General features: G+C 38.8%; 1 protein-coding gene across 2 annotated transcripts in view; it reads right to left on the reverse strand.

Annotated features, from left to right (window-relative positions):
* The window catches only part of LOC126470564 (GTPase-activating protein and VPS9 domain-containing protein 1), a 366100-nt gene that overhangs the window by 177725 nt on the left and 163242 nt on the right, over nucleotides 1-25133 (reverse strand). For both annotated transcript variants that reach the window (XM_050098503.1, XM_050098502.1), the window contains exons 13-14: nucleotides 21454-21633; nucleotides 15523-15668 (exon numbers count right to left, since the gene is read on the reverse strand). In XM_050098503.1, coding sequence (XP_049954460.1) covers nucleotides 15523-15668; nucleotides 21454-21633 — 326 coding nt within the window. The remainder of the gene's footprint in view (nucleotides 1-15522; nucleotides 15669-21453; nucleotides 21634-25133) is intronic.

The following is a 25133-nucleotide window of genomic DNA, read 5'->3' on the forward strand; positions in this document are numbered from 1 at the left end:
GGATAATGATGTGGAGGAAATTAGGCTTCGTCTTTTTCAAAGGATCTATCACTGCACTTGATTGCTGGATGGGGATTTCAGCACTGTGCCTCACAAATGAGAGTTCGGTGTCTACTATCTCATTCTTGGTAAAGAGCATACTTGAATTCAAAACAAAGTCCACTGAGGTACTTCTTTCTTTGGAACATAAATGGCTTTATTGCTTTAGGGTTGTTGCAAAGCATCCATGGCATAGATGGATTCACCTGAAATAAAGTAAAAGTGGACATTATCATTGACAATACTCTACACGCAAGTCACATCATAATAAGTGACCACTGCAATGGCACACATCGATGGCTCACCAAATTTGATTGAGAGACTGGGTACAGCACTAGTTCAGTAAACTTTGTAGGCAGTCTAATGCCCTCATTATGGACAGTGTCCAATATCACTGAATAAGAAGGTCCAGTAGATACATACAACATACAATCATACTTTTACAACAAGGTGTCAATGAAATTCTTCACCTTTTGCAATGGGGGGAGTGAGTACCACTCAATAATGGGCACAGAGCCTTCAGGAAGCAAAATAAAAAGAACTCAAACTCCTTTATCAAACCACAGTGTCACCCAAACTATGCAGTGACTCCCACTTGTAACCCAGTGTGTCTACAAAATTATTCGAAGTAATTGACAGGCAACAATGGCAAAATTGGTCTTCTTGATGTCCAGTTGGTATAAGAAATGTGACAGCAATTATTGAAAACTACAGAACTGTCTGATGACTTTAGGAAACCTTGAGATCAAATGTCCTAAGTCAGTCACTAGAAATAACAATGTCATGTTCTATTGTGTGGTGACGTAAAATCACCAATGTCCTTAAATCCAATAGATGAAACTGAAAAATCTACCATACTGGCATATTTGAGGGTACCCCTTCTAAAATGAAACTGAGCAGGGATATAAGACTGGATCTGAGGATGATGGTAAGTTTCATGTTCAACAGATCATTTGCATGATAAATCGTCATGATATGGAATGAGTCATTTTACATTCACATAACAAACTAATTTGTAAATATGGTTAAGTACTGAACATTTATAAGTATTTTTCAATTTTTTAAAATATATGGATATGAGTTAGTAATTTCTACCCATGTATTACAATAACAGAAATTCTTCTAAGGAATAGTAGTAGTTGTCAAGTAGAAACTTTTTCAGTTTGTTTTCAAATTTTGCTTTGCTGTCTGTCAGATCTTTTATATAATTGAGTAAATGATCAAAAATTTCAGTTGCAGCATTGTGCACCCCTTTTATGCTAAAGACAATGTTAATGTGGAGTAATAAATGTCATTCTTCCTTCTGGTATTGTAATTATGTACATTACTGTGGTCCTTTTGCGCTGCAGTGGATTATTTACAACAAACTCCATGAGGGAATAAATATACTGTGAAGCAGTAGTCAAAATGCCAAGTCCTTAAACAAATGTTTATAAGATGATGATGGGCGAACACCACATATTTCTCTTTCTCTTTTGTAACATGTTTTTGAGCAATGAAGACTGACTTTCTTTCTTAAGGATGAGTTACTGCAGAACATTCATTATTCCACACGACATTAGTGAATGAAAATACACAAAATACTGATTTGTCTCTCACCAAGATTTGCAATGATTCTACGTGCAAATGTGACTGAACTAAGTTGTTTTAGGCTTTCCAATATGTGATTTTTGTAGTTTAAATTTTCATCAACATGGACATCCAAGTATTTTGAAGTTTCCACACTCTATATTATTTCTTCACCATGTGTTACACTTAAAACTGCTGTAGTGCCTCTAGATGAAGCAGAACTGAATGTCTTGCACATTTTTAAAATTAAGGGTAAGACCATTCATAGAAAACCAGTCAGTAACACTTTTAAGAACATAGTTTACTGTTTTTTCTGTTGCTGTATGTATGTTTGGATTGATTGCAATATCAGAGTCATTTAGTCAAAATAATCTCCTAAGGTTACATTGGTTGAATTATTAAGTACAACTTTCTCCGTTGTTTTGGTTAGGTATGACATTATCCACTGGCTGACTATAGAAAATGCCATCTGGTGATATGTTATTTAATGTTTGTAAAATTTCGTGAGTGAATATGTAAATGACGTTTTCAATAGAGCAACTGTTTTGAAACCCAAACTGTGATGTACTGGTGATTTTATTGTTGCTGAGGTGGGATACAATTCTAGAATATACCATCATCTCAAAAATTTGGGAAAACAATGTCAGTAGCATATCAGATTGGTAGTAATTGACATATTTCTTATCACCTTTCTTACAGAGGAATTTAACAATGGCATATTTCAGTCTCTCTGGAAAAATGCTTCAAGTTGGTGATGCATTACACATTTGAGATAAGACAGCACTTATTATATGGGAACATGCTTTTAGTACTCTGTAGGAAACACCATCAAATCCAGATGAGCTTTCATTTTTAAGAGAATAAATAATTTTCTTTATTTCAGAGGGAGAAGTTGGTGATGCATTCATATGACTGAATTTTAGAGTTGCTTTTTCAACATACTGCTATGATTCTCCTCTTGAACTGCTTGTCGCTATATTTTCTACCACATTTATGAAATGAGAAACACATTTGTTACCTGTGACTCATCATTTATGGCTCTTCCATTTAATTCAATTGTGCAATAGTGATCTTATCCTGTCCTCTCATCAGTTGTCCTGTGTCTCATTTCACTACATTTCGTACAACTTGTTGCCACGATTACCGATTTCTGACGTGACGTGCATGTTACTCGATTTTTTTAAATGCCTTTCTCAATAATTTCAAGTAGCTTTTGTAGTGTGCAATGACTGGAGGATCTCTGCTTGTTTTTGCCAACAGATACACTTGTTAATACTATAAAATTACACTGATTATTTTGAGGTATAATACACTAAAATAGGGCTGCTTCCTCATTTTGCATAACCTGGACATGACATTCCCTTAGAATAATGAAGATAAACAATAGAAGACAATACTTTCTGATGACCTTTGTATGCAAATGTAATGGCCATAAACAAATGAATAAATCAGACACCAGTTGACTGAAGTCCAGATAATATTTACTGGAAAGAATGAAGAAAGGGAGTAATCTGAATATGGATTAATGTCCCATTGATGACAAAGAATATGAAGGCAGTGCACAAGCTGAGATCAGATTCAGATGAGGATGGAAATCAATTCTGAAGATTTTAAAGGATTGTCCCAATACTTTCTGACATACGAGGGCCCTTCCGCCCCCCCCCCCCCCCCCCCAACCTCTTATAGGCTATAAATAAAAGAAAAGTTCATAGAAAACAATTATTTTATTACCAGAAGTTTTGTACACTTATGGTTACTTTTCAACATAATCACAGAAAAGATTGAGACATTTATCGTACCTGTGGACAAGCTTTGCAATACCCTCCTCAAAAAATGTTGCCACCAATGATTGCAAATGAGTACTGACGTTATTTTGAAGATTTTCGTCGGTTTGAAAGTGCTGCACTCTTAGCCGCGTCTCCAGTTCAGGGAAAAAGGTGAAAGTTGCTGGGTTCCAGGTCAGGACTGTATGGCGGATGATCGAAAATGTCCCACTGAAATTGTTCAAGGAGCTATTGGGTTGTGCCATCAGTGTGTGGACGAGCGTTGTCATGGATCAACATAATTTCTGAAGTCAAATGCAAATTTGGTCATTCAAAACAAACAAAGAGGAATACTGACTGAAGATATGGCTAGGAGGGCAGCACTTTCAAACCAAGAAAGATCTTCAAAACAACATCAATGCTCACTTGCAATCATTGGCGGCAACATTTTTTGAAGAGGGTATTGCAAAGCTTGTCCACAGGTACGATAAATGTCTCAATCTTTTCAGTGATTATGTTGAAAAGTAACCATAAGTGTACAAAACTTTTGGTAATAAAATAATTGTTTTCTATGAACTTGTCTTTTATTTATAGCCTATTGGAGGTTGGAGAGGGGAAAAAAGGCCCTTGTATATTTAATTTTATTTCTTTTAGGCACAATCATTCAATAAATTTTCAATCATTACCATTGTTAGCCATATGTTGGTAATCTTCAGAATCATTACGACTTAAATGGCACATGGTGTACAAAGCACTGATGGTCTTCATTTCTATATACTTACTAAAACATAAGAATCATGAAGATGAGCTGTGACTGGTCAAAAATGGTAACAACTGAATACATTTCCTTTAACTATTTGAGCCCCTCTCCTACAGAATATGATCTTTCAGAGTCTACCAACTGCTCTATAACCAACAAGTCCCATCAGGAGTACATGGTCTAACCTCATCAACTGGACCACATCTGCAGAAGATATCTTAAGCAATACTTTGAACAACGAGTCCGGGACACTGCTGGTGGGCTACAGCCACAATCAAGAGAAAAGGAGGAATTCCATCACCTTCTTGAAATGTAATACCACTAACTGCAAACAAAGAGTAGGGATGTCACAGTATATAGCACACCACCTAATCCATGACATCATCATGGAAAATGTGTTATGGAAACTGAGTAGCTGGCACAATATTACTGTCGACCGCCCTGGCACCACTAACCAAGTGGCACTTGTCAGTAGAAACACCCTCTACAAATCCAGCACAAAGGCCAGCCCTGGGCTGATCTGCATCAGTTATGAGGTGATCTATGGAATGGACAGAGTATGATACTGGTCTGTCTAAGACGTTTATATAGTGGGCTTTGTGACAAGTGGAACTTGGGTATGGTGTACACTGCAGTCTGTATTGGATGTGTTAGCAATAGTAATGCAATTCTATACTTTGACTCGAACATATATCACAATGATAGGTTGAATGCCGATGGTAGAACTGTGTTTATAGCCATAAAAAATGCAATAATATCTGGTGAAGTTAGTACAGATTCTGAATGTGAAATAGTGAGAGTGAAGGTAAATGGTAAAGGATCAAACCTGGTCATCAAATGCTGTTATAGACCACAGGAGTAGCTGCGGCAAAACATTTGAGGGAAAACTTGGAGAATATTTCGCATACATTTCCTGGACATGATGTTGTATTAGGAACAGATTTCAGCTTTCTAGCTACTGACTTGGAGATTTGACTGGTTAGGGAGGGTAGTAGGGACAGGGAATCATGTGAAATTGTTCTAAATGTTTTACCCAAAATTATCCTATGCAGTTACTCCTGAAGGTAACACCTTACATCTGGTGGTGACAAACTCACCCGAACTTTTTGGCTCAGTGTAGAAAAGGCAATCAGTGATCACATGGCTGTTACAACATCCCTGAATATGACAGTAATTAGGAATACAAAGAAAGGTGGGAAGATATTTCTGCTTAGCATGAGCAACAAGAAACAGATTTCAGATTACCTGAGTGGTCAATATGAAAATTTCATCTCCAGTACTAACAATGTTGAACGGCCATGGACGAAGTTCATGAGCACCGTACAGTACACTTTAGGCAGGTGTGTGCTGATCATAGTTGTGGGGCATGGAAAAGATCTGCTATGATTCGGCAGCCATGTCAGAAAGCCACTTCTAAAGCAGAAAGAGCTTCACTGCTAATTTGAACATATCCAAAGCCTTACAGTCAAACAAAAACTGAATAAAGCCATAATTAGCATAAGAAGAGCCACAAATGAAGTTTTCAAGAAGTTCAAAGTAAGAAGTTTTGGTCTTATGTTAAACCAGTAAATGATGCAGCCATCTGTCCAGACACACTGTCACCATATTCGCACTGAAATAGACTACGACAGAGAGAAGGCTGAAATACTGAAGATTTTTTCCAAAATTGTTTCACTGAGGAAAATCACACAGCTGTTCCTCCTTTAAATCATCACACAAACATCAAAATTACATATTTCAAAAAGTTTCCATGGGAAAGAAAAACAACTGAAATCAATCAACAGATGAAAGGGCACTAGACATGATGTGATACCAATGCAGTGCCTCATAGAGTGTACGAAACACCTTGTTCATCTTCTAGCAGTAGTGTACAACGGGTCACTGGAGGAGCAAAGTGTTCCAATGATTGAAAAAAAAACACAGATTAAACATATTTTCAAGAAAGGTCATTGAAGAGATGCACAAACCAGTCTGTCTATCTCTCTGACATCAGTCTGTTGTAGAATTTTGGAACATGGTTTATGCTTGTGCATTATGACATTTCTGCATACAGAAAATCTCCTCTGTAGGAAACAATATTGGTTTCTAGCTTCGTTCATCCATGAGACCCAGAAAGCAGTAGACAGTGGCACCCAAATTGTTAATGTAGATACAGTGTTCCTCAACTTTTGGAATGTGTTCGATACAGTTCCACACTGCCACCTAATTAAGAAAATATGAGAATTTCAGATCAGCTATGCGATTGGACTGGGGTGTTTCTAGTAAACAGGATGCAACAGGTCATTCTCAATGGACAGAAATATCTAGACATAAAAGTAGCTTCGGGCACATCCCAAGGGAGTGTTATAACACCATTACTTTTCATATTATACATAAATGACCTAGCGGATAATGTCTGAAGTTCCATGAGCCTTTTTATGAACTGTGCTGCTTTATACAGAGAAGTCACAGTGCTAGGAAATTGTAGCGAAATGTAGGAAGACTTGCAGAGGATTGACATTTGGTGCAGGGCATGGCAATTCACCCCCAGCATATCGCGCATTATTGTATGATTACAGAATTGCAGAACCATCACTGGAAGCTGTTACATCCATAAAATACCTACAAGGATGGGTACTCTGAGATTCATTGGATGAATCTTTATGAAATGTGGTCCAACCACAAAGGATGTAGCTTACAAACTCCTCATTCGACCAATACTTTAACACCACTCATCAATCTGGGGTCCATATCAGATGGGATTACTAGAGGAAATAGAGAAGATCCAAAGAAGTGCAGCATGTTTCATTACAGGTTCATTCACTAAGCACAGAAGCATTGTGGAAATGCTCAGCCCACTTCAGTGGTAGATGTTGCGAGAGAGGTGTTTTGCATCACAATGTGGCTTACTTTTAAAGTTTTGAGAGTGTACACTACTAAATGAGTCAACCAATATACTGCTTCCTCCTATGTGTATCTCACAAAAAGATTGTGAAGGTAAATTGGAGAGATTAGAGTTCACATGTAAGCTTACCAACAGTCGTTCTTCCTACTGACCTTTTTTGAATTGTTCTTCCTGCAAACTATTCACAACTGGAACAGGAAAACAGTATGTAACAATGTTACACCAAGTACCCTCCACAACAGTCAATAAAGGGGCTTGCAGAGTACATGTATAGATGTAAATGTAGAAATACAAACTTAAGATACCCCACACTGTTTTCAAGGAGCATCCTGCATATATCTATCACGAACAAAGTGCAGTGATTTCCTGTTAGTTATGTGTGTAAATAATCTTTTCCAAAAGTGGTGATGAGGATGGGATCTGTCACACATGCAAATTACACCTTGAACATTTTTGTAATTAGGTGAGTGCATGTTTTCAACCATAGAGCACTTACCGTGCAGGGTTACCAGGAGCTAATGACAGCTGTGTTACAGGGAGTGAAAGCATTAACAAATGTAACAAGAACATCTGATGTGCTACCCATGTTCACAGTTTTTTCATCATTTAATAAACAATTGATAGGTTGAAGTTACATATAATGGAAATTAATTAAGTTTGGTAGCAGGATGAATAGGACTTCCAGTCAGGTGTACACAGGGTTATAAATACAAAATCAAATAGGGGTATAATTCAGGAGTATGTATAACAATAAATATAAAAATAGGAATGTGGGTAAGCAGTACAAACAGCATAGTGAACACATTATCACAGCCAAGATAGACATGAAGCCAACACCCACCACAGTAGTAGTAGTACAAGTTTAAATGCCATCCAGCTCTGCAGATGATGATGAGATTTAAAGAACGTATGATGAGACAAAATAAATAATTCGGATAGCTAAGGGTAAGGAAAATTTAATTGTGTGGGGGACTGGAATTCAACAATACGAAAAGGAAGAGAAGGAAAAATAGTAGGAGAATTTGGACTGTGGGAAAGAAATGCCTGGTAGAATTTTGCAAAGAGTATACTTTAATCATTGCGAAGCACTTGGTTAAGTAATCATGAAGAAAGTTGTGTATGAAAAAAAAGACTTAGAGACACTAGAAGATGTCTCATTACGTAATGGTAAGACCCCAGGTTTCAAAACCAGATTTTCAGCTACAAGCCATTTCCAGAGACTGTTGTGGGCTCTGCCCACAATTTATTGGATATGAACTACAGAATAAAACTGTAGATCTTGCAAAAAAGTAGGGAATCAAGGGGAAAGGACCTTGATAAGTTTAAAGAAGCAGAGGTTGAGAATTTCAACAGGAGCATTGGGCAATTACTGACTGAAAAAGGGGAAAGGAATATAGTAGAAAATGAATGTGAACCTTTGAGAGATGGACAGTGAAGGCATCAGAGGATCAAATAGGTAAAAAGACAAGAACTAGTACAAATTCTTGGATATCACGTGAGATAATGAAATTAGATGATAAAACAAGAAAATATAAAAATTCAGCAAATGAGGCATGCGAAAGGGAATATAGATGTCTAAAAAATGAGACTGACAGAAAGTGTAAAATGGCTAAGCAGGAATGGCTAGAGGTCAAATGCGGGCCTATAGAAACGTATAGCTACGGAAAAGATAGATACCACCTACAGGAAAATTTAAGAGAGCTTAGCAGAAAACAAAAGCAGCTGTATGAATATCAACAGCTCAGAAGGAAACCAGTAGTACGCAAAGAAAGAAGAGCTGGAAAATGGAAGGACGACATACAGAAACTATACAAGGGAAATGAATTTTAATGCAATATTATAGATGGGGAAGAGGAAGAATCTGACAGAGCACCAAAATTTCTAAGTCATAGCAATGCCCTTTGTTAGATGACACTCCTTCTTAACTACTGATACTCTTAGGAGAGCCAGTTCTGACAAAATGTTTCACTTGGTGTGCAAGACGTATGAGATAAGGGAAATACCCCCAAGTTTCAAGAAGAATGTAATAATTCCAATAGGCTATTTTCCTATGTGAAAAAAATCATTTGGGTTGATGATATTCTGTCTGATTACAGCACTTAATAGCATTTACAGTAAATGTTCTCACAAATTATATGTTATTTTTATGTAACTAAACCTTTAAAATCATTAAATATCAAGAGCTGCTCACATGATCAACACGCTCTCTTATTGTCTCATGCTCAGGTGACATCACAGGCTAGAAGTAAGGCGAAGCTACACTGAGGTGCCAAAGAAACTGGTTTAGGCATGCATGTTCAAATACAGAGATATGTAAACAGGCAGAATACGACACAGTGGTCGGCAATGCCTATATAAGATAACAAGTGTCAGGCACAGTTTTTAGATCAGTTATTGCTGCTACAATAGCAGGTTATCAAGGTTTAAGTGAGTTTGAAAGTGGTGTTATAGTAGGCTCACGAGCGATGGGACACAAAATCTCAGAGGTAGCGATGAAGTGGGGATTTTCCCGTATGACCATTTCATGAGCGTACTGTGAACATCAGGAGTCCAATAAAACACCAAATCTCCAACAGCGCTTCGGCCGGAAAAAGCTCCTGCAAGAACAGGACCAATGATGATACAAGAGAATCGTTCAACATGACAGAGGTGCAACCTTTCCGCAAATTGCTGCAGATTTCAATCCTGGGCCATCAACAAGTGTCAGCATGCGATCCATTCAACGAAATATCATTGACATGGGCTATCGGAGCTGAAGGCCCACTCACGTACGCTTGATGACTGCATGACACAAAGCTTTATGCCTCGCCTGGGCCGGTCAAGACCGACATTGGACTATTGATGACTACAAACATGTCACCTGGTCGGACAAGTCTCATTTCAAATTGTATCAAGTGGAAGGACGTGTACAGGTATGGAGATAACCTCATGAATCCATGGACCCTGGACGTCAGCAGGGGACTGTTCAAGCTGGTGGAGTCTCTGTGCCAATCCCCTGATATATTTAGATATGACTCTGACAGGTGACATGTATGTAAGCATCCTGCCTGATCACCTGCATCCATTCATGTACAATGTGAATTCTGATGGACTTGGACAATTCCAGCAAGACAATGCAACATACCACACATCCAGAATTGCTACAGAATGACTCCAGGAACACTCTTCCAGGTTTAAGCACTTCTGTTGGCCACCAAACTCCCCAGACATGAACGTTATTGAACATATCTGGGATGCCTTGCAACGATCTGGCGACTACAGCAGACACAGCAACATCACACTACCTGAGACACAACTGCAATTATCTCCACGATTACCGATATGTGGCCTTGGGCGCAGATTGCGGAGGGAACAACTTGGGATGGGAGAGGATATAAGTCGGCCATGTGCCCTCAGGAGCTTATTTCATCAATGCACCTGATGATGGCGACACAACATGTCTAATCGCCAAAATATTGTGCCTGTTGGACACTATGGACTGGCAGTACACCCATGGACTGTACTATCAACAAATATGCTTGGAAAAACTGAAGAATCACAAAAGCTTTCACGTATGATGATTACATTGTAATTCAGTCGAAGACAGCAAAGGGCTTGGAAGAACAGTTGAATGCAATGGACATTGTCTGGAAAGAAGGATATAAGATAAATATCAACAAAAGCAAAAGAAGAGTAATGGAATGTAGTCGGATCACACCAGGTGATGCTGAGGCGATTACATTAGGAAATGAGATACTAGGAGTAGTAGATGCGCTTTGCTATTTGGGCAGTAAAATATCTTACGACAGCTGACGTAGAGAGGATATAAAATTAGAATGGCATTGGCAAGAAAAGGTGGAGGGAAATTTGTTAACATCAAGCATTAATTTAAGTGTTTTGCTGGGGTGTAGCCTTGTGTCGAAGTGAAATATGGCAATGATAAAAACTTAAGCTGAAGGGACAGATATCTATTTTGCCCATTGCACTTTCTTTTTTATCACAAACACAGAAGTAAATGTGGGGGGATAAAAATTGTAGAGGGTCCAAGAGATGAATACAGTAAGCATGTTCAAATGAACATAGGTGGCAGTAGTTAATCTGGAAAAGAAGAGGCTTGCATATGATGTAGTAGTGTGGAGAACCACATCAAACCAGTCTTTGGACTGAAGATCACACCAACAACAATAATAACAACAACAATAAGAAGAATATTTTCTTTATTACAAGAACATTTAAAAAAAAGTTACTGCTGCTAGGTTAGAATTCCGGCGGTGAAAACAGTGCCTGAATCAACCTTTTGGGAACTGGGCTGTCACCCTTGTGGGTTAAATAGGAATTGCAATTTCAAATGTATGTGCAGGCAGAACTAAAGTATGTGCAGGCAGAACTGAATGGGCTCTTAACCATATTATAATGAATGTGGCTTATGCCTGTATTAAGGAACTTTGAGCAGTCTCTGATGGAAGTAATGTGAATAGCTCAAGCCCATAAAACTGACTGCACAGTCCAAAGCTTGTTTTACAATGGAAGACAATGTTACAGCAGTCAGTTCTCTGGCACCGGTCATGCGGGATGTAATGCCACCCTTAGCAGAGACCACACTTGTTTCATCATCTGGATGACTCCACATACACCGCACCAGAGCTGATGGGCCACAGTCGCAGCAGCAGCAGCAGCAGCAGCAGCAGCGTTTCCAGGCTGTAAATATTGTTTTCAGTAGCCACGCTCGCAGTGCGTGCAATCTTTGGGACACAACATGCCACGAATGTGGCAAAAAGAAAGATTTGCAAAAGGCACATTTTAGCAGATCAGCTGCAAATATGCCCCAACTTGCGAAAGTGAATTGAGTGTCTGGTACCGAGCGCCAGACGGAATGGACCTCGATTACCATTAGATGTCTCTGCAACTGTTGTGCTGTAAGCCATATCTGCACACATTCCTGGCCCGCGTATAACGTGAGGGTGCCACTGTGGAGCACATGGTCCCAGCAGCCAATAGTAACGTACCCTATCCTGTATTTAAGCGCCTGCCTCTCGTTCAGCTAGGCAGTCTGATATTCGTGAGAGTTTATCAACATCTCATCTACAGACAGCATGTTTACATTACTTTTTTTCCGTGTATGTGTGGACGTTGCGGATTCGTTAGGTTGTCACTTGTGACCCCATTGCTTCTTGCGTGTTGTTGTTCGTAAGGACTTGCTCAGTTGTCCATCGTTGTTCATGTCCATCCTTTCCCGTTCCTTTGTTTGTTCGTGGGCTGCTCCCGTTTGGTCCCACTGCACTTTGTTCTCGGCAACCCCGTGACCAGAGCAGTTGTGGTTACAAAACAGTGAGCGATCAGTTTACAGCAATGCAGACTTCTCAGAACAAAGCCTACAAAATTTAGTTAAATGCATTCACTGGCAAACGACCTGTGATGGTACCACCTTTGAAAGTACCAAGACAAATCTTTGGGCCCATGGATGTCATCACATGATTTTGCTAGGGAAGTTTTCAGTTTTACTTAATTATGATCAGGTCACTCATCCAGCAAATTTTCTGGTGGTATCTGACCTCAAAGCGGACAATGTTTTTGGGATAGAGACTTTCCATGTTTTTGGATTTATGGTTCATGAAACAGTGCACACCATGCAATCTGAAGCGAAGGGCCATGTGGCACCTTACAATCTCTCTGTGATAGATATGCCAAAATCTTCCCAACTGGATTCGGGATTCCAAGCTTGTGTCACTCTAAAGCGATGGCTGCCCTAGGTTTTTTCAAAGCTTGTCAGTGCCTTTGACTCCAAATGATGTCTTCAAAACAGAGCTGAACAAACTCACTCATGACAATGTGTTAACACCTAGTCCACTTAGTGTATGGGCCACTCCCCTGGTAAAAGTACGTAAACACAATGACATGTTGAAGCTTTGTGCTCATCTTAGAGTAATAATAAATGTACAAGCCTAAGTGGAAACTTAATTCTCTACCATCCCAGATGAACTCTTTACAAAATTAGGCCACAGTACCTTAGTAAGTAAAACTGACCTCACAGAGGCATATTTTGAAATATCCTTTGACACAGTTTCAAAAGCTTACCTAGTACTCAATACAAAATATGGTTTATACCATTTCAGTCAATTGTCTTTCAAGATTTTGTTGGCCCAGACTATATTCCAGCATTTTATGGATCAATTAATACAAGCTGTTATAAACTGTGACACATATACTACGTGACCAAAAGTATCCGGACACCTGGCTGAAAATGACTTACAAGTTCGTGACGCACTTCATCAGTAATGCTCGAATTCAGTATGGTGTTGGCCTTGACGACAGCTTCCTCTCTCACAGGCATATATTCAATCAGCTGCTGGAAGGTTTCTTGGGGAATGGCAGCCCATTCTTCATGGAGTGCTGCACTGAGGAGAGGTATCGATGTTTGTCAGTGAGGCCTGGCACGAAGTCGGCGTTCCAAAAAATCCCAAAGGTGTTCTATAGGATTCAGGTAAGGACTCTGTGTAGGCCAGTCCATTACAGGGATGTTATTGTCATGTAACCACTCTGCCACAGGCCATGCATTATGAACAGGTCCTCGATCGTGTTGAAGATTGCAATCGGCATCCCTGAATCACTCTTCAACAGTGGGAAGCAAGAAGGTGCTTAAAAAATTAATGTAGGCCTGTGCTGTGATAGTGCCATGCAAAACAACAAGGGGTGCAAGCCCCCTCCATGAAAAACATGGCCACACCATAACACCACCACCTGCAAATTTCATTGTTGGCACTACCCACATGCTGGCAGATGACATTCACCAGGCATTTGCCATACCCACACCCTGCCATCAAAACGCCACAGTGTGTACCGTGATTCATCATTTCACACAACATTTTTCCACTGTTCAATTGTAAAATGTTTATGCTCCTTACACCAAGCGAGGCGTTGTTTGGAATTTACCGGTGTGATGTGTGACTTATGAACAGCCACTCAAACAAGAAATCCAAGTTTCCTCACCTCCCGCCTAACTGCCATAGTACTTGCAGTGGATCCTGATGCAGTTTGGAATTCCTGTGTGATGGTCTGGATAAATGTCTGCCTATTACACATTACAATCCTCTTCAACTGTCGGCAGTCTCTGTCAGTCAACAGACAAGGTCAGCCTGTACTCTTTTGTACTGTATGTTTTCCTTCATGTTTCCACTTCACTATCACATCAGGAACAGTGGACCTAAGGATGTTTAAGAGTGTGGGAATCTTGTGTACAGACGTATGACACAAGTGACACCCAATCATCTGACCACATCTGAAGTCTCTCATGATGTCTAATGACTACTGAGGTCGCTGATATGGAGTACCTGGCAGTAGGTGACAGCACAATGCACCTAATATGCAAAACGTATGTTTTTGGGGGTGTCCAGATACTTTTGACGACATAGTGTATCTTTGTGATATCTTGGTTACAACTCCAGAGGACCATCTCCTCAGCCTCAAGGTCTTGTTTCAGAGGCTGGCAGTGAAAGGACTAAAATGCAACCTGTGCAAGTGTTTCTTCCTGCAATCATCCTCGATACATTTGGGTTTCAACTTCTTGATCAATGGACTCCAACAAATGGAAGATTATGTCACAGCAACAAACAACAAGGAGATAAAGACTAACACTACATCTCATGCCCTTTGTGGTCTTCTAGCAACTTACAGAGCCACCACGATTTAAAGCTGCACCCCGGCAGAGGGACTTCATGTCCATCCTCACCACTCCCATTCAGATATGCTGTGCCCACGGTTGGCACATGTCAATGTCAAGCAGCTGGCGCAACGTTATTGTCAACCACCAGGGTGCCATTACCCAGAGGGTGCATTTCACCAGGAGCACTCTCTAAGAATCCAGCTCAGAATTGTCATGTGATCTGTGGAGTGTGCAGCGAGTGTGTTATTGGTTTGACTAAGGTGTTTCTATTGTGGACTGTCTGTCATAGGCCGAACTCTGATCTGGCATGGACTGGACTTTGCTTTGTAATAAGGACTTAAAGATAGCTTGCAACGTTTCCAAAGGGCATACTGTGCACAACTCTTGTTGTGAATAAATCAGCGCGAGTTCCTGCCAGTTTCATATGTAACTTCCCTTGCATTACTGTAATAAGTAACCTACCAATTATGTTTGCAAGGGGCTCTCTTAATATAACACATCTTATTTCACCCACTCATCCATAATCTCTTTTTGTGAAACATACCTAGCAATTCAGTGTTTCATCACATCGTCTGAAATTCATTTTTCACACCTATTCCTCCTTGTATATTATCTTGCAACACTTATGACTTCCCTGTCACTAAAACTGCCCATATTTTAAGTGAATAAGTAATTTAAGAAAGTAGAGAGCAACCAGAATGTGTTGGAGATACATACAAAATCTATGTATATTTAACATCATTAAAAATAGAAGTTATGTATGTTAACTAAGTCACCACTGTTTTCAAAATGAGGAAGCAGTCCTAAAATTCACGCTGCACGAAAACACTTTTTTTCCACAATGTTCACTAATATTTCTAATACATACCACTGCAGCTTCTGCCAATTGATTTAACGCTGTTTCTTGGGCACTTGTAGGAAAGTTACGTTCTGATGATTGCTCTATGGTTTCACTATCACTTGCAAGAACATCTGTACTCCAAGTGTCACTGACCATTGACACAGTTTCATCACCTGTAAACAATATATATACACATATTGTTATTTATTATATCAGTTTTTTAAGTAGAAGTCGACATAGCACACCTGCTTCCTGAAATCCATTTCCTTCAGAAACAGAAAATCAACGGCACAAATTGTTATTGGTTTCCCCCGAATGAAAGTATGGACATCACAAAAACAAATTAAAGTAGAAAATTGAGAAAGCATTTTAAATGTCTGCTAATTTTAATATTTCATCATAAAACTTTTAAGTATAGCTACATCTTTTTTTGAACATAACAAATGAAACATTACAGAAAGTTACTGCATTCACAGTTCAAAGCTATGACTTTTGAAAAATTTGTCAAAAACAGCAGTCCAGCTGAGCCATCCAGGGTGATTGAGGTGTTGGGTTGTTTTGAGGGTGGAGACCAGACAGTGATGTCATTGGTCTCATCGGATTAGGGAAGAACAGGGAAGGAAGTCGGCCCTGCCCTTTCAAAGGAACCATCCCAACATTTGCCTGGAGCGATTTAGGGAAATCACGGAAAACCTAAATCAGGATGGCCGGACACGGAATTGAACCGTCATCCTCCCGAATGTGAGTCCAGTGTGCTAACCACTGCGCCACCTCACTCGGTGAATGAGGTGTCTCAGATGTGTTAATCACCATGGGAAAGATATTATTATCAACAGAAAAGAAGAAAAAAACTAACATCTTAAGAGAAAGCTGTAATGTGTGTGAAATCAGGAATACACGCACAAGTTAAATATATGGTACATAACCAGTTCAATGAACTCCTTCTAATGTACTGCAAAACAAGGAAAGTCTTGTTTTGGCTTGCGTTATGTAGTCTCTTCCTGCATTTATCATGTATGATATAAGTACATACATGTTCTGCTCATTAGGTAGGTCCTATATGAACAAAATGTGTACTAAAATATTTGTGAGAGGTTTGTCTATTATGTGATATAGCCATATCCAGAGGTTTTAATTTGTATAGCGAAAAGCATATACATATGGAGTGAATGTAGACATCAAGCTATGCTTTAGATTGATCTGTTACCCCAACCTTTATTTAACATTCACATTCATTGGCTTGACTAACTCATAACCAAATTGTCTTCTTCATTCTGATCTAGATCTCGGGCTATGCTACAGTTATGTATGTCATTACAACCAAGATTCCAGAAAAACAGGGGAAGGGGAGAGCATCCTAACACTTTAGTCCTCTCTAGCCCTTTATGCGGAGCATCACTTACATTAGACACTTTTCTATAAAGATGAAAACATTCTACATTTATACTCTGCAAATGACATTTAAGTGCCTGGCAGAGGGTTCATCAAACCACCTTCACAATAATTCTCTAATATTCTGTACAATGCACAGAAAAAAAAAAAAACCTATACCTTTCCATGTAAGCTCTCATTCCCCCCCCCCCCCTTTTTTTTTTTTTTTTTTTTGTAGGCTGGCGTCAACAAAATATTTCCACATCTGGAGGAGAAAGTTGGTAATAGAAAGTCCATGAGAAGATTCCACCACAGCGAAAAATGCCTTTGTTTTAATGATATCCACCCAAAATACAGCATCATTTCAGTGACACTCTGTCCCCTATATCACAATAATACAAAACGTGCTGTATTCCTTTGAACTTTCTCGATGTACTCTGTCAGTCCTATCTGGTAAGGATCCCACACCGCACAGCAGTGTTCTAAAAGAGGATGGACAAGCAGAGCATATGCAGTCTCTTTAGTAGATCTGTTACATTTTCTAAGTGTCCTGCCAATAAAACGCAGTCTTTTGTTAGCCTTCCCCACAACGTTTTCTATGTGTTCCTTCCAATTTAAGTTGTTTGTAATCCTAATGTCCAGATATTTAGTTGAATTTATGGCCTCTGAATTTGACTGATTTATCACGTAATCAAAGTTTAACAGATTCACTTTTAGCACTCATGTGGATGACCTCACATTTTTCGTTATTGAAGGTCAACTGCCAATTTTTGCACCATACAAATATCTTTTCTAAATTGTTTTGAAACTTGTTTTGACCATTTGATGACATTACTAGTCGATAAACAACAGTATTATCTGCAAACACCCTAAACAGCTACTCGGATTGTCTCCTAAATCATTTATATAGCTAAGGAACGGCAAAGGGCCTATAACACTACCTTGGGGAATGCCAGAAATCACTTCTGTTTAACTCGATGGCTTTCCATCAATTACTACAAACTGTGACCTCTATGACAGGAAATCACAGATCCAGTCACACAACTAAGATGATATTCCACAAGCAAGCAATTTCACTGCAAGCCATTTGTGTGGTACAGTGTCAAAAACCATCTGGAAATCTAAAAATACTGAATCAATTTTAAATCCCTTGTCAATAGTACTCAACACTTCATGTGAGTAAAGAGCTAGTTCTGTTTCACAAGAACTAAGTTTTCTAAATCTGTGTTGACTGTGTGTCAATACACTGTTCTCTTCGATGTAATGCATAATGTTCGAAAACAATGTATGTTACAAAATCCTGCTGCATACTAACGTTAATGATATAGGTCTGTAATTTAGTACATTAATCCTACTAGCTTTCTTGAATATTGGTGTGACCTATGCAACTTTACAGTCTTTGGGTACGGATCTTTCGTCGAGTGAATGGTTTTATGTGATTGTTAAGGAAGGAGGTATTGTATCAGCATACTCTGAAAGGAACCTAACTGGTATACAGTCTCGACCAGAAGAGCTGCTTTTGTTAGGTGATTTAAGTTGCTTCACTACTCTGAGGACGTCTACTTGTACATTACTCATGTTTGCAGCTGTTCTTGATTCGAATTCTGGAATATTTACTTCATGTTATTTGGTGAAGGAATTTTGGAAAGCTGTGTTTAGTAATTCTGCTTTATGCAGCATTGTCGTCGATAGTATTTCCATTGCTATCAAGCAGAGAAGGTGTTGATTGTGTCTTGCTGCTACCATACTTCACATACGACCAGTATCTCTTTGTATCATTTATCAAGTATTAGCAAACAAAAGCCAAATTCAATGTCAACTACTAAACTAATTGTTCTGTTCTTTATTCCACTGTAATACCATTTGATGCCAACAAATCAATAGACTCACCAAGTGCATATGACACAATGAAGTTGGTGGTTGTGTTGCATGTGTGGTCAGGTCTAAACAAGTACAATATCTCGGTGTGACAGGCCTACCCATACCTTCAAACTACAAAACTTTCTTAGTGTAGCTTCTAAATAAAACTAGTTTATTTTTATATGCAATTTATTCTGCATATATCTGAGTTATTTCACTCAAATTTATTCTTGCAAGCACAATACTTCTCTGTGGTTCCCATTCTCCTATTCATTGCACTTTAATGTCCTCCATCATATGTGCAACCTATTTCTTTTTTGCTGAAGCTATTGCAATTCCCATCCCAAACAAATGTGATGTTTAAATCAAAATTGTGTAGCAATACTCTTCAAGTGACTGTATAATACAATTTTGTTTTGTTTTGTGCTGATGTCCACCTCAAGTTTGGATGGAACTCTCACATAATCACAATACGTTTCCCGCAGTATTAATATTACATGACAGTTTCTTTTAATCCTTCAGCCATACACCATTTTTTCTCCATACAGCAAATTCTTAAAAAAACATTTCAAAAGAAAATAACATATATGAATGACACCATTATCTTGTTATTTCGTAACAATCGTCAGGATTTGGCCCTTTCCACTCTACAGGGTGTTACAAAAAAGTACGGCCAAACTTTCAGGAAACATTCCTCATAAACAAATAAAGAAAAGATGTTATGTGGACATGTGTCCGGAAATGCTTAATTTCCATGTTAGAGCTCACTCTAGTCTCATCAGTATGTACTGTACTTCCTCGATTCACCGCCAGTTGGCCCAATTGAAGGAAGGTAATGTTGACTTCGGTGCTTGTGTTGACATGCGGCTCATTGCTCTACAGTACTACGATCAAGCACATCAGTACGTAGCATCAGGAGGTTAGTGTTCATCACAAACGTGGTTTTGCAGTTAGTGCAATGTTTACAAATGCGGAGTTGGCAGATGCCCATTTGATGTATGGATTAGCATGGGGCAATAGCCATGGCGCGGTACGTTTGTACCAAGACAGATTTCCAGAACAAAGGTGTCCCGACAGGAAGACGTTCAAAGCAATTGATTGGCGTCTTAGGGAGCACAGAACATTCCAGCCTATGACTCGCGACTGGGGAAGACCTAGAACGACGAGGACACCTGCAATGGACGAGGCAATTCTTCGTGCAGTTGACGATAACCCTAATGTCAGCGTCAGAGAAGTTGCTGCTGTACAAGGTAACGTTGACCACGTCAGTGTATGGAGAGTGCTATGGGAGAACCAGTTGTTTCCGTAGCATGTACAGTATGCGCAAGCACTATCAGCAGCTGATTGGCCTCCACAGGTACACTTCTGCGAATGGTTCATCCAACAATGTGTCAATCCTCATTTCAGTGCAAATGTTCTCTTTACGGATGAGGCTTCATTCCAACGTGATCAAATTGTAAATTTTCACAATCAACATGTGTAGGCTGACGAGAATCCGCACGCAATTGTGCAATCACGTCATCAACACAGATTTTCTGTGAACGTTTGGGCAGGCATTGTTGGTGATGTCTTGATTGGGCCCCATGTTCTTCCACCTACGCTCAATGGAGCACGTTATCATGATTTCATACAGGATACTCTACCTGTGCTCCTAGAACGTGCCTTTACAAGTATGACACAACATGTGGTTCATGCACAATGGAGCTCCTGCACATTTCAGTCGAAGTGTTCGTACGCTTCTCAACAAGATTCGGTGACCGATGGGTTGGTAGAGGCGGACCAATTCCATGGCCTCCACACTCTGCTGACCTCAACCCTCTTGACTTTCATTTATGGGGGCATTTGAAAGCTCTTGTCTATGCAACCCCGGTACCAAATGTAGAGACTCTTCGTGCTCGTATTGTGGACGGCTGTGATACAATACGCCATTCTCCACGGCTGCATCAGCGCATCAGGGATTCCATGCGATGGAGGGTGGCTGCATGTATCCTTGCTAACAGAGGACATTTTGAACATTTCCTGTACAAAGTGTTTGAAGTCACGCTGGTACGTTCTGTTGCTGTGTGTTTCCATTCCATGATTAATGTGGTTGGAAGAGAAGTAATAAAATGAGCTCTAACATGGAAAGTAAGCATTTCCAGACACATGTCCACATAACATATTTTCTTTCTTTGTGTGTGAGGAATGTTTCCTGAAAGTTTGCCCATACCTTTTTGTAACACCTTGTATAATACAAAGAAGTCACATTCACATTCATTAAGCCAATTTCTTTAAGATTACCCTAAATGGCTGAAAGTGGCATACTGGATCATGGAGGATCTATTACATCAGCCTAGTACACAAGCAATCACTGAGTACAGTATACATCTGAGATCGTACTATGGTAACACTGTACCCAAAAATATTTAGTGTCAGTCATGATAAACAAGAAGGTGGCCATTCTTGCAGATCAATCATTTAACATTAAGCTGCAGAGGAAGTGTTTCCAGCTGTTCCCCACAACTGATTCATATCAATTACTTTTAGTCCAAGTCACTTTGTTACAGATAATCCAGGAGGGAAATTTTTGGATTAACTATATTTCAACACGTAAAATGATCATTATGATAAAATCTGTGAATTTCTCAAATTTGTAGTACATCACATCTAGCACTTGTTTACTTGTCTACACTTATAGGAAACAGAAGAAAACATACAATACAAATTAAGCACAATGAGTTGCCTTACCTTCAAGAAGTTTTTTGATTTCAAACTTTCCAAATTTGTCATCTATATCTGTGCGACTTTGTTTGCTTGCAGCTTCTGCAGAAAAATCTAAGGACTGTCGTTGCTCCCCACTGACGCTCCTCATTGCACCTGCGGCACCATCTTCACCTTCTGTAATTTGTGAGGATGGTGTATCTCTACCTGCAATGACAAATTTCATTGTATTAGCTAAATTAGCAAAAACATTTAAAGCAAAGAAACCCACATCCAACATAGATCTCATCTTCAGACAGACCACATTTTCATGAAAATCCCCATAACTTCTCAATGAAACATGTACATTTTCACAGTGCGCTCTAACTGGTATCTCTTTCTACAGACACCCATGACTTACACAAAAACTTGAATATAAAAAAAAAAAAAAATGTCATTTTGGGGTGGGTTGGGTGGGGTATTAAAGGGGAAGTGGTAGAGGGGCAGGCAAGTGAAATCAGAGATATAGGTAATGATGTGGGCCAAAAAGTCAGAAGATCTGGAAAGACAAGAGGGAGTATGCAATAGTGAGACACTGCTGGGAAATGGCCTCTGAGAGAGTTTGTTATGACATGATTACAAGAGTCTTCTTATGAACCATTATTTTTAGTTGGAGAGTTTTTCATACTAATGTTCTTATCTGCGTGTGTTGTTAGTGCTTTTGCCTGTACATGTTCTTCACTTCACTTTTCTTTCTAACTACTCATCCTATTTCTTCCCTGTATTTGGGACTCTACTGCTGGAACATCCATTTTTTACAGTATTTTAGTAATTCAATTCTTTATTTTGCAATTTGGACACGGTTTGCTGGGGGAACCAGTAAATTTCAATTTTCTGGTACTTCATTTGTCTGGCCAAGGTGTCGATAATTACAGTATAGCTATTTACAGTATTTTCAATCTGCCTATGCAACTAAATACATTTTTATTTTGTTGCATATATAGATTCAAAATATTTCACGTAATTCAATGTTTCTTGTTTCTGTACCATGCTATGCAATAAATGTAGGTAAGGGTACATAGTTGTTCTACTGGTAATAGAAGAAAACTGAAGTACCATAAACTATCATAATCTAAATTCATCTCATGTTCATAAATATTCACATGTTCACTTTACAATGTTGGATCACTAGAGATATACCCAACTGTCCTACAAACTTAATGTTTGTAGATGCACCATTCCAATCAGCATTTACTCTCCTGTCCGCAGGTCAACTACAAGTGAATCAAGGACTATGCAACATAAAAAAGGCCTAAAAATGTTTCAACAGCAGTCACACATCTTTCGTGCATGTTTCTTGCCACTTCAACAAAGGGTGCAGAGGCACCAGAAACAGCTCTCTAAAATTGTGCAGGTGAGATCTACATATAATATCATCACAATATACAAATTGAAGATGAATCAATAAAGAATAGGTTGCAAGAAACAATTAGACAAGAAACTGGTGAGTTAACTTGAGGGGGTACTTTGTAAACAAACCACAATGCCTCAGATAATTTGAGGTAGTCAGCCCAAGAAATTTGGTCACATGACTTATGAAACATTGTTTTCGTCCAATATTATATGTGAAATATACAACTGGATAACACCAGCCTTCAGACTGAATACTGTAACAATATCAAAAACAACAACAACAATAACCACCACCACCACCACCACCACCACCACCACAAAAAAAACAAGGTGTACATTCACATGAAACTCTGACATGATTACCAACTGTTTACAGGAAGGAAGTAAATTAGAATTATCTCTTTGAAAGATAATACAAACTGTTTCCAAAAAGTAGGTGCACTAAATACAACACACACAGTTACAGTTTTGAACTAATGTTGCTGGCCAATATTCTGACTTAAAACGTGAAAATGCACTCCAAAATCAGGCTTATCCTTCATTACACAGAATTTTTGGAGAGGTACACGGTTAGCACAGCTATTTCTCTTTCAAGTAGAATTTTCAAAAAGTATATCCTTCCACCAAGAAATCATCATTGGCAGTACTGGGTATTGACCATGAGTCCTCCATACCAGCATCAAATGTGCTGCTCATTCAGTTGTGGAAGAGGATAAACATACTAACAACTTGAACCAATGTGTAACACCATCCTAGATGCTCAGAACAGTACCATACAAAGAAATCTTAATATGTGGATGTGATACTGGCAAATGCACTGCCTAATACCATCACTGGTCTTCTGACAACCAATTTAAAACAAATCTCACAAGAATGACAACAATTTTAAAATTCATGTAAAACAAGAAACAAAATTATGCAAAATATAATGTTTGAAAGTGAAATGTTTAAGGACACTTCAATAGTGCAAATAGAGGAATTGGTGTTTAATTCTAGAAAAACTAACACACACTATGTAGATGTAATTGTTTTAATTACTGCTAAATACACGCAGGGACATTCTCTACACGAATTAAAGAAAAAACCACGGTAGTTACTGTATGCATTATATCTCAAAGTCAAACGTGTGCATATCAATTACAAGGAAGAGCGCCGGTCATGCAAACAATCGGTAAATGAGAATGCTGATATCATTTTCTTAATACTCTCTGGTAGAGGTTAGGAAGGGGGCCTTTCTTGGATTATTTTCTAAAAAATTGCAAAATGGGGACGCATACCATGTTTCAAGAATTGTTCCTTCTTTGCTATTGTTGTCGGTAACAAGTGGATGCAATGAGAGTGAGTCACTGTGAAACTACTGATCCATACTGGACCAAGTGGGGCACACTCAAAAACTCTGTAATATTTTATTTAAAAACAACATAAAATCATGAATTTTTTTAACAGCATTAACTTTTAATTAATACTATTGGACCAAAGCACCATTTAAAATTTATTTTACATTTTTCTACTATAGTAGACATAAACAACGAAGTACTGTTCCAAATGCTCGGTAGTAAGATTGTGTCTTTGATCACTCAAAACATTTTTATAAGCAGAAAAGAACAGTTCTACATCAACTGAGGTAACTGGACAGTATTTGAATTTGATTGCTGTGTTGGTACTTATTGTTTCTGGTAAAAGTTCACCCGTCCCATCAATAAAACTGTCAATTTGGCACAAGAGTTCGAAGCCTGGGTTATTGTCTAAAATGTTTTCAAACTTTTTTAAGTTTTCTTGGGAATACCTTCGGCAGTGAAGAGTTTCCTTGAATACTTTTATTCATTAACTGAATAGATTCATTCAATGCCAAACCTTGAGTTTCAAGCTTTTTAACACTTGCAGGTATATGGGAAATACGAGTGCTAATCACAGCTATGTCTTTTTCAAAACCTGAATCATTAAAAGCTTCCTTGCTCTGGCAAACTGCCAAAGCCTCTGCACATTGAAGTTGTTTACTACCCCTCTAATGGTCTCGAAATGTTAGTTGTAAAACAACACAGCTTCAATCCATATACCCAACGAGTTATCACTGGTTCGGGAGGTAAAGGCACATTTGGTAATTTTTCTTTGTAGATCCTGATGTGAGAAGGGGCCTTTAGAAACACTTTCTTTGTGGATGAAATCAATTTATTTACATTCATAAATATGGAACGTACTTTTTCAGAGAGGCGATTTACTCCATGAGCAAAGCATGTCACATTAATCAAATTGGGATAAAATACTTGGAGGGCTTTCCCTGCTTTGATCATTTACGGAGCAGCATCTGAAAGAAA

The sequence above is a fragment of the Schistocerca serialis genome, chromosome 3, assembly GCF_023864345.2.
Source record: "Schistocerca serialis cubense isolate TAMUIC-IGC-003099 chromosome 3, iqSchSeri2.2, whole genome shotgun sequence".
Taxonomy (NCBI): domain Eukaryota; kingdom Metazoa; phylum Arthropoda; class Insecta; order Orthoptera; family Acrididae; genus Schistocerca; species Schistocerca serialis.